This window comes from Kogia breviceps, chromosome 11 (genome assembly GCF_026419965.1).
Source record: "Kogia breviceps isolate mKogBre1 chromosome 11, mKogBre1 haplotype 1, whole genome shotgun sequence".
Classification (NCBI taxonomy): domain Eukaryota; kingdom Metazoa; phylum Chordata; class Mammalia; order Artiodactyla; family Physeteridae; genus Kogia; species Kogia breviceps.
Window position 1 is genome coordinate 72,170,980 of NC_081320.1, and position 19,023 is coordinate 72,190,002.

General features: G+C 35.5%; 1 protein-coding gene across 6 annotated transcripts in view; it reads left to right on the forward strand.

Moving 5' to 3' along the window:
* MAP4K3 (mitogen-activated protein kinase kinase kinase kinase 3) overlaps positions 1-19,023 on the forward strand; it is a 205,515-nt gene that overhangs the window by 144,500 nt on the left and 41,992 nt on the right. For 4 of the 6 annotated variants that reach the window (XM_059078810.2, XM_067007729.1, XM_067007731.1 and 1 more), the window contains 4 exons: positions 4,249-4,327; positions 8,844-8,902; positions 10,171-10,233; positions 18,838-18,896. In XM_059078810.2, coding sequence (XP_058934793.1) covers positions 4,249-4,327; positions 8,844-8,902; positions 10,171-10,233; positions 18,838-18,896 — 260 coding nt within the window. The remainder of the gene's footprint in view (positions 1-4,248; positions 4,328-8,843; positions 8,903-10,170; positions 10,234-18,837; positions 18,897-19,023) is intronic. The other 2 variants (XM_059078812.2, XM_067007730.1) reach the window with 1 other exon arrangement.

The window sequence follows — 19,023 nt, forward strand, 5'->3', positions numbered from 1 at the left end:
AATATATGTAAAATTTCTATTCCATTTTCTTCTCAAAAAGAATCCTTGTACAATACTTCATGAGTTATTAGTGGTTAGTAGAAAGTATAGGATTGACTTTGTTACTGACTGTTACCCTAATTGTCTGCTGTAGACGTGTTTAAAAATGAGCCAGTGTAGTTAGAGAATTAAATAACCCTAGTATCATGGGAACATTGGTATGAATGGAAGCTTCACTTCGGCTGGCATATGTAACATTCCTAACTCAGCTAATAGTTGTGGCACCTAAGATAAACTCAGTATATGTGACATGTCAGAATTCTGTTATTGGGTCTATAACTGAGCTGGATAGCCTTGAACTTGACTGGCTTTTGGAAGGTACTTAAAAATGGTGTAAATTCCATTGATGATACTGAAGGAACGATAGCTCTCAGTGGTCAGGAAGGTGGTCTCAGATTGTCTTAGGTAAGAGAGAACCTTTCTATCAATTCATCATTGTTCTAGCTTGTCATCTTTATACAACTATACATAAGCTACTATCCCTTTGTTTAAAGGTCTGGAAAAGCATTTGAAAACAAAAAAACTTAAGAATTATAAAGTATTACTGACTTTATACTAGGGAGAAATTGGGTTTTGTTGTTTTGCTTTATAAATTCTTCTATAATTTAATATACAGGTGTTCCTTCATTTGCATGGTAGTAAAGGACTGTACAAATGACCAAGTAAGGTGATATCCTACAAAACGATCTTTTCTTTTTTTGAAAGGATCCAACAGCAGTTTTTTGCATGTAAATTTATTTATTTATTTATTTATTTTTAAATTTATGGCTGCATTGGGTCTTTGTTGCTGAGCGGGGCTTTCTCTAGTTGCAGAGAGCAGGGGCTACTCTTCTTTATGGTGCGCGGGCTTCTCATTGCAGTGGCTTCTCTTGTGGTGGAGCACGGGCTCTAGGCACAAGGGCTTCAGTAGTTGTGGCATGTGGTCTCAATAGTTGTGGCTCGTGGGCTCTAGAGCACAGGCTCAGTAGCTGTGGCACACGGGCTTAGTTGCTCCGCAGCATGTGGGATCTTCCTGGACCAGGGCTCGAACCCGTGTCCCTTGCATTGGCAGGCAGACTCTCAACCACTGCGCCACCAGGGCCGTCCCCTACAAAGCGATCTTAATACTCAAGGAGAAAAATTATAATTGTTTTGTAACCTTAAAAAATATTTGTTAGAAGATTAAAAACTCTCTTATTGTCAGTTTTAAATGTTTAGGGGAATGAAAAAAAATAGTAAAATATTTTATTTAGTACATTGTAAAGTATTAGAACCTGTGAGAATTGTGTTTCTTTTCTTTGTTTTAAAAAAAAACACTTCCATGGATTGTTTCATTATCAAGTAGTCTATTTATTGAGTAGATTGCATAGTGTGTTTGCCTTCTTCTTGTCATATAACTTTATGACACAGAGCAATTATCTTCTTTATGATTTGGTGAATGTCAGATTCCTTTCTAAGTTCAGATCAGCTTCCAGTATTTTATCCTTTGAACTTTCAATGCATGAAATAGCCTCAGTATTCCTGTGATGTGAAATTTTTTGCTAGCGCCCCTTCTTTTGGGGCACCTTCATCCTTTATATCAGAACTTCTTTCTTCACTTATGTCAGGTTCACCTTCACTAAGTTACCCTGGCTGTGTGTCCACAGTCTCTTGAACAGTGGCAGTGTCAGCATTCTCACAGTCAGCTATTTTCTCCTGTAACTTCATTTATGTTTGATTCAAACTTCATTTCCAACATTATCCAGAGTTATTGCTTTTCTGTTTCTTTGCAGCAGTTTTATCTTTGTTGGCTAATTTCTTCTTTCAGTTACCAATTTTTGTTAAAATGTCACATGAGTATATTATCACTGGGAGACAAGGAGGCAACACAACTGCACACTTTGCTGTCTGTGCATGAACTGAATAACAGATGCTCAGTGACCAGTCACAGACAGACTTTGAAAGTAGTGACGTGATTAGTTACGGATCCTGATGTGCATCTCTTATTCACATAGTGATCTGTGGACTGACAAGCAGGCAGTGAAGTTTGTGTTTTACGCAATTATAATTAATATATTGAATGTTGATAAGATTAACATACTGAACAATATACAATTAATGTTATATAATATTATACAATTAATAAACTGGTGACTGAAATTTGAACCATGTTATAGAGGACTAATGTAACTTAACTATGTTATAGTAACTGAAATTTGTGCATATCAAGACTACAGGACGAGGACTGCCTGTACCCTTTCAGTGCACTAGATGCTGCATTGTTGTCCCTTACTTCATCCTGTTTACTTGTTGTGCTGAATTATAGAGTCCTTTAAAATGTGTTTAAAGAGGAGAAATAATAAACCGAATCTAGAAGCAACCTGTGGAATAAAGATTCTTCTGAAATTTTCTTATATAGCAGAGAAAGAAATTTCTCCTCATCAAGACTATGTTATTAGTATTATAATTGTTGGTTAGGGAGGAGGGTAACTTTTCTTCTTACCATAGTATAAGATCATACTTTCCCCAGAGAAATCTATAGTAATTTATACATATATAATACTACAGTATATGTTATACATAATATGTAGTATCTAAGTCTTATTATTTGCAAATGATTTGTAATTACAATTGCTAAGTACTGTGTTGTCACTCAGAATTTGAATGTGTCTAACTAGCATTTCAGTACTTGCTGTGATACTATATAATATTGTGTGGAAATTGAATTCTCTTGAAAATATTTAGCACATGTACTAGTTCTACTTTAGTCTTTAGTTGTTTTATTTTAGTATGCATTATTCACAGTGGAAGAAAGTTGACTTTTCATGTAAGGTTCCTATGTAGTTTCTATTTTAGAAGTACTACACATTGAAGTAATTGTGATTAATAGCATTTTCTTCTCCTGTATGTTAACCCATGTACTAGGTACAGCATTATAAGATTTAATAATTTTATAATTGCACTGTTGAAGCTGGGAAAGTAAAACTGTTCTCATAGAAAGCATAGATTTCATCCAAGTTCACTGATAACAGCAGTATGTGTGACTAATCTAACATGATACCTATTTTTGCTTGTTTGTTTTTGCTCCAAATATTATGATCAAAAGTCCAGGGTTTTTCTTGTTCTGTGGCTAACTAGCTGAATGTCCTCATCTATAAAATGAAGATTAATACTTGTTTCACAAGTTTATTTTGAGGAGAGAATGAGCTAAGGTATATGAAAGCACTTTGTAAACTACACATCACTGTGTAGATGTAAAGTTTAAATACTTAATTTTTTAAATTATTTTTGCTACTGTTTTACTACATTGGTATTTTAATATTTGGGTCTTAGATTCATATATTTTTATTTCCTGAGAGGTGCCTACACTGAGAATAGTTAACTTGGGTCCTGTTCTTGATTTGCCTCATAGAGTCTTAAGAAGTTGAGCTCAAATGTTTATGAATTACATTTTCCAAAAGATATGTGTAAGAGAGTATCTCCTTCAAAGGTAGTAAAACTTCAAAGATAATGTTTCACACACAGAAGAAAAAACCTATTTGGTACATGAAATAGATGCTGGCATCACCTCTTAAGGTGAAGCCTTAGAGTGTATAGAATGGAGTTGCAGAAGCTTTTCAAATAGGGCCTTTTTTACTCCATAAGGTTGGAGGAATGTCCATGAATTAATAGTAAGAAGAACTCATCCCCACTTCACCTACCCCCCAGGATATTTCTCTCTGAAAGTGACAGTACACATAGAGAGATTTTAATAAAATAAAAGGAAAGAAAATAGAGTGCTGCTTCTACAAGAAAAAGCATTAAGGTGGGGAAAATGTTGTGTTTACTAGGTAAGAAGACCATAACGCATTAATGCCTTTAGCATTATTTCAATTCATTTATCTCATCCTTCTTGATATAAGAAGTTGAGGCAGATTTTTTTTCAATTACAATTTTCTCCTCTGCAACAGGGAAAGCTAGCTGTAGCTTTTGAGCAGCTATTGTGTTGTTGAAATATTCAATTTTGAATATTTATTTATATTCAACTCATAGAACATTTATTGGGAACGTGCTGTGGATAAAGTATATCCCTAATCTTAAGCTCCCAGTTTGAGGAGTAAGAAGCTTTCAGTTTCTGGTTGCCATTTTTTAAACAAATATTAACAAAGTTGTATTTTGTTCCCATTTTTATATAAAGAGAAGTATTCCTTTCATATTTGGGTAATTCTGTGGCCCAGACTGTGGCTTGTCATTGATTTTGTTCTCTCCTAGCCTCTTGTTGCTGTCCCACATAGAATTCATTCAACAAGTAGAAATGTGAGAGAAGAAAAAACACGCTCGGAGATAAACTGTAAGTGTATCCTGTACACAGTTTATAATGTAACAATAAAAAATAAGATTTCAAGTTTTAATTTAGTTGCCATTATTTTTGCTTCATTTCCTTCCGAGTAGTTTTTCTTATTAGATGCTTTGAAAGGTAGAGTTTAATTAAGGCAGTAAGAATTTCATTTTCCTTACTCCTGAGGACTTTCTGGTGGTGTCCGGGGGCGTATATTTATGTTGCTATTGTTTGGCAAGAGGAATAAGATTCCTAGAATAGGCAGGATAGAAGTAATCAAGGCAGTGCTCCCTAAACTTCCATGTGGGTAGAACTTGCCTAGAGATCTTGCTAAAATGCGGTTTCTGATTCAGTAGATCTGGGGTGAGAGCTGAGGTTCTTTACTTCTAACAAGCTCCCAGGTTAGATAGAAGCTGATGGTCCGGGAGAGCCAGGAGAGGGAGAGGTCTGCACATTTTAAAGCTAAGTAAGGTAAGTAGGGACAGGCACTATCACCATTTAATAGAAAACAAAAAAGAAATGCAGAGATGAATAGATCTGCCTGTGGGATGGAGTCATACACCTGGTTAGCAGCAAGCCCTAGATCTCTCGGCTTCCAGCCCAGCGATCTTTCGCAAATACGGCTCCACTTCAGAAACCACGTCAGCACGCCTGTGTGGCTTTCACACTGCAAGTCCTTTGTGAACCTTCCTGTGGAATTTTGGCTGGACCGTACACTGTGTGTTAAGTTCTTGGCAGAGTTTGGTGCTGGTGCTACCTGGAAATGCTCTTAAAAGAAGGAAATTCTTGAAAGAAAGCACCATCTACTTTACAAAAAGCCCATGACAGGGATTTGTACTTTGCCTACAGTTAGTTGTGTGACCATATAAACTTAACCTTTATAGCTCCCTCTGAAGCCATGTGATTTAAATTTGCTAATTTTTCCCCAAAAGTATTTTTCTGAAAATGACAACCTTAGCATGTGAGCATTTCCCATTATTTTTTAATGTACAGAAAGTAATTATAATACATCTTTGTCATTTCTTTAATAATACAAAAGGTGATTAGAGATGCCTTTGCAGTTAGAAAGCCTTATGTGTTCAGTACTGCTGAAAATCTAAAGTACTTTCTGTCTTGTTATCCAATTCTGTTGGCCCTTTATTGCAAAGTGCAGTTTCCTCTTAATCATTCTTTATTCGTTTATATCAGTGATTCTCAGCTCCTAACTGCATATGTGTGTACATGCTATTTGAAACTATAGATGCCTTTACCCTAGTTTTTCTGAGACTCTGATATGCCCTCCTTTTGATGGACATCTTCCCTTCTCCTGTGTTTGCCAGTAAGAAAGGTGTCGTATCCCTCTAGTATGTTGAGGTAGCAACAGAATTAAAACCACCACTTCTTATAATTTGTGGGTTTGATGTTTGAGGCTTTAAAATCTTATGCAGTGTTGTAGTATCTGCTTTCTTAGGACGTTTTATGATTTTATGTGAGATGTGATATATAGAATAATCAGTCATGCTATTGACAATAAAGGCAGGCTTTAGAGAAAATAATTTATTTTAGTATTTGTATATATTTGTTGCTCTTGATAATGTTTTATGTTTACAATTACATGGTATCTCTCCATGCAACCAAGGTTTTCTCTTTATTAAACTAAATGGTGTTTGGGCAACATACACGTAAAAATTGGCTCACTTGCAGAAAGTTTGTTGCTCTTTTCCTTTTAGGAAGTACCCTCTGCCTTCAGTTAAATATGATAAGCAAAGACTTGCTTTAAGAAGAAATAACTCTGGGGCTCTTCTTGTTTGCCATAGTAGGATCAGTTTTGACCCCTAATGGCTAGTGATGAGTCAGCAAGTGATCATGTCGGAGCTATTTCAAAGAAGCTAAGAAGGAGTTTTCATCTGGATAGTAAAATATAAATTTATGGTGTGTCGCTTGACATACGTTCAAGGAGATGGTAGCAGAAACAGAGATCAAGACCAGTAGACAATTACAGATAAGTAGGAATTTTCGACGTTATTAAGAACATCATAAATACCACTGTAGCCTGGGATGATTGCCCAGCAATTATTTGAACAGTACTTGGAATGTCCTGTGGCAGAAACTTATCATAACTCTAGGGAATTTGGAGAGAACAGAAGAGTGATACCAGTGTAAGGCATGAAGAATGAATCTCCGGGGCTTCCCTGGTGGCGCAGTGATTGAGAGTCCGCCTGCCGATGCACGGGACACAGGTTCGTGCCCCGGTCCAGGAAGATCCCACATGCCGCGGAGAGGCTGGACCCGTGAGCCATGGCCGCTGAGCCTGCGCGTCCGGAGCCTGTGCTCCGCAACGGGAGAGGCCACAGCAGTGAGAGGCCCGCGTAACGCCAAAAAACTCCTGTCTCTGGAAAAGTGTTCCACAGAGTACAGGGGTATTGAATACCTGCTACAGTTGGAGTTCTGTCCTTGCTATGAAAGTTAGTCTAGGGACTTCCCTGGTGGCGCAGTGGTTAAGAATCCACCTGCCGATACAGGGGACAGGGGTTCAAGCCCTGGTCTGGGAAGATCCCACATGCCACAGAGCAACTAAACCCGTGCACCACAACTACTGAGCCTGTGCTCTAGAGCCCGCGAGCCACAACTACTGAGCCTGAATGCCCCAACTTCTGAAGCCCACAAGCCTGGAGCCCATGCTCCACAACAAGAGAAGCCGCCACAATGAGAAGCCCACGCACAGCAATGAAGAGTAGCCCCTGCTCGCCGCAACTAGAAAAAGCCCACGTGCAACAACAAAGACTCAACACAGCCAAAAAATAATAATAATAATAATAATAATAATGAAAGTCTAAGACAGCATCCCTGCACCCCTATTCTTAGTGATTATGCAGTCCAGTGGAAACAGGCATGTTCACATGTGATGATAACACAAGGCAGATAATGCATGAAACTGTCCTCATGTAATTTTATTACAGATTTAATTTTGCCATTTGGTGACAAGTTTAGGTGACAGTTGTTCAATAGGGCCTCTATCAAGGTGATATATGTGTATATATATATATATGTGTGTGTGTGTGTGTGTCTGTATATATAAAATATGTTTTAATACCTTACTAAAATCTATTTTGTAATCTTTGATATGTGATCATATGTGAACAGGTATGAGGAACCCATTATTGAACAGCCTACTTATCTCTAAGGGCCAGAATTTGATATCTAGTGCATAACAGCTATAAAGCATATACATACTTCTTCACACACAACTGGAGATCTTGTAAGGCTGTGTTTCTCAACCTTTTTTACTTGTGCCTCCTATTGCTAAATATTGAAATCTCATGATCTCCTTTATTTGGCATTAACATTCACAGTAAACCATATATACTAAGCTAAAATCAAAACAGTTGTAGAATGATTGTACTTTGAAATCTCGCTCACTTCCCTGCCTTGATTGAGAATTGCTGTTTTGGCTGAGCTCTTACTAGTTGAGCGGTGATATTATTTGTGACTGTCTGTTTTTCTCCTTTTTAATGTTTTATATTTGTGCCTCTGCTTTTATCTCAGTGGTCTTGAATGCTGTACCCAGGTTATAAAAGCAGATAATGACAATGATAATGAGATACAGAAATTTAAGGTAAAGGTAGTGAAACATTCATTAAATTAGAATAGCAGGGGGAAAGGTGAATGTAGTACAGTCAATTTATGTTGGCTCTAGTATTTAGTTTATACTTTAGCTGTAGAAGTATAGTTATTTATTGTTATCTAACAAATTACCCCAAAATTTAGCAGCTTAAAACAATAAACATTTATTATCTCACACATATTCTAAGGGTCAGGAGTCCAGGACAGCCTAGCTGGGTGGTTCTGCCTCAGGGTCTGTCATGACAATCAGGGTGTCAGATGGGGCTGCAGTCTGGTGGAGGATTTGCTTCCAAGGTTACTCACAGAGCTGTTAGCCCAAGGCTTCAGTTCCTGGCAGTGTAGGCTCTCCTTAGGGCTGCTCACAGCGTGACTTTCTCAAGAGCAAGTGATCCAGTAGAGAAAGCCCAAGACAGAGAAGCCTTATCTCTGAAGTTATATGCCATCATTCTGCCGTTTTCGTCTGGTCACATAGACCACCCCAGGGACGTGGGAAGGAAGTAAACAAGTTTATGAACACCAGGAGGCAGGACTCATTAGAGACCATCTTGCTGGCTGGCTTCCAGAAATAACTCTGCCTGAATTGCTGTCTGTATACCGAAGTACTGAGTTAAGATTGTCTCTATTTTATGCTGGGTAACAATGAAGTAGCACCTTAGATCATGACTGTAACGTACACGTAATTTTGTTAATCATCTTTTTTTTTTTTACTACAGAAAAGGTGTAGGATTATTAGATTAAGCTTTAACAGCTTAGACTTTCTTGGGTTTTTTCCAGCTAACACATTCTTTATTTAAATCTTAGGATTGTGATCAGTCTATGGTAGATGGTAAAATTAAATAGGTTTTCCTATGGGAGTAACTTTTAAAATTATCATATCATTAAAAATATGGAAACAGATGAAGGCTTTACTTTTTTTCTCTTATAGTTGGCCAAGTAAAGTTTGATCCACCCTTAAGGAAAGAGACAGAACCACATCATGAACTTGTAAGTAGTGTAGTCTTGGAATCTTAACACTGAAAGTAAATGTTTTAATTAGTCTTTGTGATATGTTGGTACTGACTACAAAAGCTAGTTATTAATATTTTCAAAGCATTTGGGGAAATAAAAAGGTAACTAACTTTAAAATTTGGAATAAATAAATCTGTGTTGCTGAGATTGAATATTTTCAAAATTATTTTAGGAGAAACTTACTAGTTTTACCATTCGCTGATTAAATGTTTTTTATGCTAGCCCTTTTTTTTTTCATTTTTGCTTTGCAGTTTTTGAGGGGCTTTTTACGTATATATTTATTAGGATAAATGCCACAATTTTAAACTACGGTGTTGGACCAGTAATAGCATATCTTCTCATTAAATTTATGGGGAGTTTTTTAAGAGTGTAAACCACCTTTTCTAAGTATCAGGACAGAATCCAATCTCTTTGGAGCAAATGAAACTCAGGAGAGACTAGGTGTACAGAGCAGATTAAATTTATCATTTATTTAAAGATTGCTAAAACATTCTTTTCATGATTCTCTTTTGTTAATTTTTTATATACTCCTTTCCAGGTATATGATAAAATATTAGGTGCAGTCTCAGAAGCAAAATGCTTTACAAACATTTGAGATGTTAATATTCTATGGAAGAATAAAAAATGAGACTTAAAAAACAAAATTAATCCTAATGAAATTACTTAACCAAAGCTCCCGATTATATGTTTCATTTTTTTCCCTTTTCTGCTTAATAATGAGAAGAAAGTAACTGTTAATGAGCGCTCAGGATTGAAGTGGGAACTTTCTTCTTAAATTTAATGCTTATTTTAACCCACTTGACTAAAGGCATACAAAGGGAGTCTTTAGCCTTTTAACTTAGAGTTGCTCTAGTTCAGTATACCAGCATGGAGGAAAGGAATGCTAAAGAAAAATTCTTAAAATGATCATGTTGTAATACTTAAGCCTGACCTTTACGTAGAAGATGGAGGTTTAGAAGAAAACATAATCATGATGTTAAATGCCAGTTGTTATTTTCTGCTTCTCTTTTTAACTTACCATTCATTGCATGTATTTAAATTCTGTACTAATTTAGTAACTGTATTATAGAGCAAAGTTGTTGCACTGTTGCTTTTTTAGAAGCTCCTTAATCTGATTTGACTTTGCATTTACCTTAATAAAGTTATGTTAGCAGGACTTACTTCACTTGTGAGTTTCCCATTGTGAATTTGTGGCTTTTAGTCTAAGTGTAAATAACTTGGGTTTCTTGGTCTCTGCTAAACAGCCCGACAGTGATGATTTTTTGGACAGTTCAGAAGAAATATACTACACTGCAAGATCTAATCTGGTATTTCTCATCTTCTGATTTTCTTTGTCAGCGTTGTTTTAGTCTTAATTGCTTTCAGGGTTTTTTAATCAAACATTTTGTCCAGTTTTAATGAACCAATTTACGCATTGTTTTATAAGTTCCTGCCAGTTAGCAACCTACCATATATAAAGGATTATAGCAATTTTTTCTACACGTTAAATAAACATATTTACTTGAATATATTATGTTACAATAAAAAGTTAAAGTTTTTTCTTTTTTATAAGAACATTTTGTTTTCTCACTCAGATATGGATTTTTTTCTTTAGAAATTACATTTCCCTATAAAAATGTCCAGTTTGAATAATGTGACTTGTTTTAGTGAACTAGAAACCATGCATATATATACATATCCATATATTACAAAAATAAAATGTATATAATTTAAAAAAATAATTTACCCCTGATAAACAGTGAAATCAGCCTCAGATGAAATTTTAACTTTGTAGCATTATGAAGTATCCAGTTTTCTCAGGCCAAAATTTGGGTTATAAAAACTCCCTGAAGTTATAAATATTAAGACTATCTTACCATTAGGTAAGAAAAGACGGGCAATTAACCCTAGTAAATATTAAATACTACTTTTAATAGTTGCTATTAAATAGTTTTTTCTAGTTCTGTAGCTGACCAGGGCCCCAAGTTGCCTCCATATTTACTCCTAGATTCCACTTTTCTGCCTTTTCAATCGAATTTTCCTTCCCTTTCCTTCCTTTCTGCCTTAATAACATACCTCTTTCAATTCTGGTTAGTTGAAATGATTCTTTATATAAATTCCTGTATCTATGCCCAGTAACATTTGTAGAACATAAAAGAGATTTTTAGACATAATTTCTCTTTTAGGAAAGTTGCAGTCTTGGATCAGTGGAAAATACTTGTATATATATACTCTTAGCCATGCAACAAAATGTACAGTACATTGCCAAAATTTTTTCTGGTGGTGACTATTGATGAGGAAAGTCTAACATATAATAGGTACTATGGAAGTCAAAGAAGGAGGAAAGCTTTTGGGTTAATATGGTTCATCTGCCTTCTGGGAGGGACTAAAAGACTGATTTCAGTATTGTATAGGAACCATTATATATTTTCCAGGAAAATAATGGACAGTTGACTACTAAGTGTCATGGGAATTAACATGGGAACAGTCATTGGCACAGTTCTGAGAGATGGCAGATAAAGAGCTGAAATTATGGAACGGTTACACTACTACTAGAATTATGGGATTATCTCAGAGAAGGAAGATTGAAGTCATCAAAGAGGAAATGATAGATGAAACCATGAGATTGCATGTGTTCCCCGGTTAGGTCTGAAGAAAGAAAGTACAGAAAATTGGTCACCACAGAGGTGATGCCTGTTTTTCAGTCGCAGAACCAACACTAGAGGTGGGAAGAAGCAGTTGGAACCCTAGAAGAGTCAGTAAATGGCCCAGAGAGGCCAGAAAGCATGAGACCAGAATTAACCATGTGAGGGGACAAGTGAGGTGCAGTGCCTGAAGACAGCACTGCCAGTGATTTCTGGACTGAAAATTTCTTCAGAATTAGGCATATGTAGGCTAGAATGACAATAGTGACATTTGTTGTGGAAATAAAAGACCACGGAATCAAAAGTTTAAATTGACTGTTTTATGTATTAATATTCTCCAGGAGGGGCTTCCCTGGTGGCGCAGTGGTTGAGAATCCGCCTGCCAATGCAGGGGACACGGGTTCGCGCCCCGGTCCGGGAAGATCCCACATGCCGCGGAGCGGCTGGGCCTGTGAGCCGTGGCCGCTGAGCCTGCGTGTCCGGAGCCTGTGCTCCGCAACGGGAGAGGCCACAACAGTGAGAGGCCCGCGTACCACAAAAAAAAAAAAAAAAAAAAAAAAAAAAATATTCTCCAGGAAAATACAACACCAAAACCAGAAATATACTACTTTTAGAGTTACAAATATTCTTTTCTCTACCCTGTGTGTAACTAGCCTAGTAACTCTAGTGAGTTACCATGGCTCTGTTCCCTAGAACTACCTCCCACACCCCTTACATAATCAGTAGTTTCTTATGATAGAGGGAGCAGCTGACAAGGGAGTCTTGTGACAGAGAAGGGCTTTAGGGACAATTAACTTGTGGATAGTTCTGGCAGAAGAGGGATGATTGAAATACTCGTCAGATCCTACTATTTATAAAAGCAACCTTAAAAAGACCACTTTTTTTTTGCGTTACGCTGACCTCTCACCGTTGTGGCCTCTCCCGTTGCGGAGCACAGGCTCCGGACGCGCAGGCCCAGCGGCCATGGCTCACGGGCCCAGCAGCTCCACTGCATGTGGCATCTTCCCGGACCGGACACGAACCCGTGTCCCCTGCATCAGCAGGCGGACTCTCAACCACTGCGCCACCAGGGAAGCCCAAAAAGCCCATTTTTAATGATAAAAGCTAGCACTAGAAGTTTTTTTAAACCAGGCTTTATATTTTATTTTAAACACTTTAAATATGTTAAATTATAATCCTTGTTTTACAAATAAGGGGATTTAAAGTGCATAGAAGCTGAAATCGACTTTAACCACCCAACTAAATAATAGTGGAGCTGGGATTTGACCTAAGCACCCTGGCTCAACAATTCCAACCTAAACCACTGTTGCCTCTATGCAGCAATGTCGATGTTTTTTCCCCACTAATACTCGTCTTGTGCTCATGCTCTCTCTCTTTTGAATCAACATGTATGTTCTATAGTTATTTTCTTATTGTAGTAAAGTATGCATAACATAAAATTTACCATTGTGACCATTTTTAAGTGTACAGTCCAGTGGCATTAAGTACATTCATATCGTTGTGCAACCATCACCACTGTTGATCTCCAGAACGTTTTCATCTTCTTATACTGCAACCCCTTACCTATTATACAATAACTCCCATTCTGCTATTCTGTTTTCTGTCTCTGAATTTTTCTGTACTCTAGGTACCTCACGTAAGTGGAATCATACATTATTTGTTGTTTTGTGACAAATAATGTAAGTGACTGGCTCGCTTCACTGGGCATAATGTCATAACATCTTCAAGATTCATCCATGCTGTAGCATGTGTCAAAATTTCTTAAGCCTGAATAATATTTCATTATATGTATAATCACATGTTGTTTATCCATTCATCCATCAACAGACGCTTTTGTGAATAATGCATCTGTGTACCTAGATATACAAGTATCTGTCAAGTTTCCGCTTTTAGTTCTTTTGGGTATATAACTAAAAGGGGAATTGCTGGATCATATGATAATTCTATGCTTGATTTTGGGGGGAATTACCATACTGTTTGCCATAGCCGCTGCATCATTTTACAGTTCCCACCAGCAATGCACAAGGGTTCCAATTTCTCCACATCCTCTTTGATACTTGTTATTTTCTGGTGTGTGTGTATGTGTATATTATTGAAGTATAGTTGATTTACAATATTCCATTAGTTTCAGATGTATAGCGTAGTGATTCAGGGTTTTTTTAATAAGATTATGTTCCATTATAGGTTATTATAAGATATTGGGTATAATTCCCTGTGCTATATAGCAAATCCTTTTTGCTTATCTATTTTATGTGCAGTAGTTTGTATCTGTTAATCCCATACTCCTAACTTTTCTCTCCCCCTTCCCTCTCCCTTTTGGTAAGCATAAGTTTATTTTCTGTGTTTGTGAGTCTGTTTCTGTTTTGTAAATAGATTCATTTGTATTATTTTTTAGATTCTACATATAAGTGATGTCATATGATATTTGTCTTTGTCTGATTTATTTCACTAAGAATAATATTCTCTAGGCCCATCCACATTGCTGGAAATGGCAATGTTACATTCTTTTTTATGGTTGAGTAATATTCCACTGTATGTATATACCACATCTTCTGTTGATATGGGCACCTGGGTTGCTTCCATGTCTTGGCTATTGTAAATAGTGCGTCTATGAACATTGAAGTGCATGTGTCTTTTCAAATTAGTATTTTTGTTTTTTGATGTGAAGTGTCCATAATTATTTCAGTCTCCTACTTTCATAGTTCTAAAACCTTAGCACTGTGAACAGGATTTCAATTCTTAAATACTTACTGCTGGCCACTAGAAACCTGATGGACCCAGAATGTCTGGCTGTCACCTTAGTAGACAATTGGCACCAAGATGACAGCCCTAAATCTTTTGGGACCCAAAAGAAACATTTATCCCCTTAAAGACCTTGCTGCCTAAAACTTCCATGTCATCAATGATTTCTGGTTGTTTTAAGTGCTAAGTGTATTCATCTTATGATTTTTGTAAATGAATTTAGAATCATTACTATAGTAAAGGTTTTTTTTTTCAATCAGGCAATCATAATATATGAAACCAGAGTAACAGAGCTTGAATTTTAACATTGTTAGTGAGTTGAAAGGTCTTTAAATTTTGAAAGATACCTGAGTTTAAAAAGCAAAGAAAAAACTCAGCAAAATTCCATAATAATAAGAGTTTTGCCCATAACCATAAGAATGGATATAGCCAATCTACAAGATGCTGTCTTTATGTTAAAAGGTATTACACATCTGTTCAGCTGCTGCTAATTTTTTCTAATTTTCCTAGTTCTACTAGGCATTTTAGCCCATATACCAGTGAAGAATATATTGAAAGGTAAGAGCAGTTAACCCTTAAACAACAAGGGGATTAGGGACACCAGCAGTTGAAAATCCGAGTATAACTTTATAGTTGGCCTTCCTGTGACTCTGCATCTTTGGATTCAACCAACAGCAGATCACGTGATACTGCAGTATGTATTTATTGAAAAAAATCAGCATATAAGTGGACTCATACAGTTTAAACCCATGTTGTTCCAGGGTCAACTGTATATGTAAAACACTATGTTAATTGCTGTGGAGGAACATAAGTAGTAACATAATCATTGCTCTGAAGAAACTTATAATATACCTGAAAAAGTAAGAATAAAATATTTAGGTTATAATTAAAAACATGTCCAAAAGATATACTCAATTTATCATTATCCGTAACCATAACAGAAGTACTACAAGATTACCCCTGAATTAGGTCAGAATTGAATAAAATCTATAAATAAAGTTAAATTTATTCTGGAAAAGAAACATCAACTTTGTTAATTTTAAATCTGTTAAACTATTACTTACTATAAAATTTATGTTGTATGGTCACTTTTCTTACCTATTATATATGAAGCAATTTCTAGGGAAAACTCACTTCATAATTGCACAATTACAGGACATTTTCTAGAGTATCAAAACTAACCTGCTTCAACTGTACTTCAGTAAAATTAAGAAAGAAAAAGAAAACTAACCTGCTGATATTCATTTCCAACCTTTCTATACAAAAGTCATGTTTATTCACTTTGAGTCCCCTTAAGTCTTCAGCTTTTATTAGTCAGGACGCTGCTTATTCAGTTAGTGTTCTGACCCTACTTGATTTTCTTTTTAAGAAATAAGAATTATCGAGGGTTATCTACTACATTAAAAGGTGTCTCCTAACACCTTAGTCGTGTGCCATATTTTCTCATTTTTTTTATGAGAAAAAAAAATTCCGCTCTTCTCTTTTTTCTTGGTTAAAACATATTGTTAAAGTATTTTTTCTTTTGTGTTTTTGTAGCCAACTGTAACGGTTCTTTTGACTTCCTGCTGTTTTCTCATCAGGTATAGATAGACTTTGTAATCTCCAGATGAGTTTTTAAAAAAAACAATAATAACATTTTCTTGGTCATGTATTTTCCTTTTCCAGTGTTCCACGCCATGTCCTCTGTTCTTTTTCAGCTCTTGCGGGGACCATATCTTCTTAGAGGCTCTATCCGAGTTCAGAAGTACTCCTCTATTCATTAAATCACTGAAGTTAGGACTTTCTGACCCCAAAAGATATTTTAATTGGGCTTAGGTTGACCATCTTAAATTTTTTGCTGAGTGTTCAATCTGAATCTATACTGGGCTATTGCATGTTTTCATCCATGTTGCTACTGCTTTGACTTTGTGTAGTTTAAACACTGTCATTCATTAATAAGTTGATGCCTGATTTATGCTACTAAATTTTTTATGTCTATCCTGGCATGTTCAAATGTATTCTTATTTAGTTTATAAAGAATGGCCATGTTTTACCATCATTTTATAGGGTTATTTTGAGTGCTTTTCCAAGCATAACTTTGGTAGCATTTTTCTATTACAGAATAGCTTCCAAGTCCCTTTGGAAAGCATTTTAGATCAGTCTTTCTTAGACTACCCTAAAGATACATAAATGACTACTAACTTTGCCCAAGTTTCCCTTTTCTTCCTTTCCTTTTTATTTATTCTCATTTTTCTTGTCTGATTTGCTGTCTGAATTCCTGCCATATAATAAGTGCTTGGTAAATAATGGTTGAATTAAATGAGATTAACTACTTATTAGAAGGATTTAGTATAGTTCTTTTCCTTGATGACATGCCTAGCACATGGGTTTGTTTGTTTGTTTTTTTCCTATGGATGCTAAAACATAACTTGATTTACAGAGAAGGAATTACTAAAGAATGAAACCCTTTCAATTTTAGCTTTCCTGGTAGGGCTTAACACATGCCACATTTAATCATCAGACCTGGATCTGTCAGCAACTTCTCCCCATCCTGAATGTTATTCTGTATGTGAACTTACACTCCATTTTTCTATTAAAATATTTCATTAGTTATTTCAGATTCTTCTCTTACCTTCCTAAATGTATCAGTTGATTTTTTTTTTTAATTATTATCATCAACCTGGTAATTGTCATGTAGCAGATGAGCTAGCTATTCTTAGGACATATCTATATTTATATAACACAAGCCATGGCCACTCTGCACAAATTAACGCTTTTGAAAGCTGTCATTTGATTAAAGGCTTAAGAGATTATATTGGCTAAAGAGGTTGCTGGTCCGGTAGAAGGGACCAGTTATGCGTAGCTGAAGAAAATGAAGTTGAATTCAGGAAGGTATTCATTGAGATTAGTACTTTTCTTTACTAAATACCAAAGCTTAAAGTCTCCTATATAAAGTCATGACCACTTAAATAGTGCAGCATAATAATTGTGTGGCAGTCTTATGATAATAGCAATTTCATCCTATTAAGATATATCATTACAAATTAAAGAGAACAGGTGTCCTTTTTCATTAGAATTTTATGTGATACCAGTGTGACAGTTCACTAATCTTTTTTGTTTATGATGTGTTATCTGTTCTGTCACTGGTAAGAACGTATATTATTATGCATGGAAGAACACAATTATTGAAGAAGACAAAATTTGAGCTTTGTCTAAACCAGGCTTTTGGCTTTTAACTTTTCACTTAAATGTGATGTATTGCTTAGAAGTCTCATATTTCTAGGCTTATTATTTGTGTGATCTATAATTATCTATGTGTATCTTAACGAGGCTGAAGTGTTAGTTATCTGTTTACAGTAAAATAAACAAGTGGCATTTGAACACGCATTTTTTTAGGGCCTAATTAGTGTGTGCCAGCTACGATGCTAGACCCTAGGCTGTAGGGGAAAAAGGTGGATTTGACAATTTTCCTTTGTTTGAGGAGCTTATAGCCTGGTTACTATTTTTAAAAACTTGTAAATAAGTTAATTAAAAGTCAGTGTAAATGCTAGAGGAGAACTATGTCTTAAATGCCATGGAGTCGCGAAGAAGGTTACACCTATCTTCCTGGACAGTCTTGGAAGGCTGCTCCAAGACGGTAACTTTTGCATTAAGTCCTCATTGTGCATCTGGCAGTATCTTGTAAAACTAGATAGCGCTTTAAGTACACTATATTCTAATGAAAATAAAATTCATTTAAAATGTTAAATATTCCCCCTTAATCATTAAAACAGTGCTTGAAATACAGTGGGAGAAAAGGAAACTGTACTTTCTGTGGTTGTTGGAAAGCATTTTTTTTCCTCAAGAAGTCATTTGAGTCGAGCACATAGATTGTTAGTTCCTTTAAATTTCACTTCTTAACTCTACAACCTGTAGCGTTCAGTGGAAATGTTTAAATAGTTGAAGAACTGCCTTAATAATATTCATTTGAAGTTTTGGTACTTAACTCTTTAAAAAAATATTAAAAGTCCTTAAATGTAGTTTATAATCTTGTGCAATTTCACATGTATAATTTACTTTAAAAGACCACCTTCTTTTTAACCTTTAAAAAATTATTACCTGCATGAAGCAGTAGTAGAAATATGTGAATGTGTATATATACAGAATTATTGCAGATCTTATATACAAAGTCAAACCAAGATTTTTGTTGCTTGTTCTCTTCTGTAATCATTTTTGCTTCATTATGGCTTGATCATAAATGCCTTATTTCAGCTTTTTTCATTCCAAAAACTGATTTTTACAAATGTTAATTACAGTAGCAATAACCATAAATGAAACTTGCATATAGTGTTCAAACAAGTTCCCAGGAAAATTTTGGTAACTTAAATAATAAAATATATAAATTAGGACTACAAACTTCTGAAATCTTTTATTGTTGGAAGTCCTACCTTGCTTTCTTTTTAAGAGCATATAGCAATACAGATTTATTTGAAGTCTGGGGTTTCTCTTTTAAAAACAATATGCGTTAGTGTATCATGATTTGTGATACACTACTATTTTGCTGAATATTTTATTCTGTACTATTAGGATCTACAACTAGAATATGGACAAGGACACCAAAGTAGTTACTTTTTAGGTGCAAACAAGTAAGTAAAATTCTTTTAAAATTAAATTTAAATTTAAGAATACTTAAATTGCCTTAAAATATGTTTTATATTAATTGTATTTTAAATATTTACAGTAGTAAATTGTACTAGTCTGGTAGCTATATTT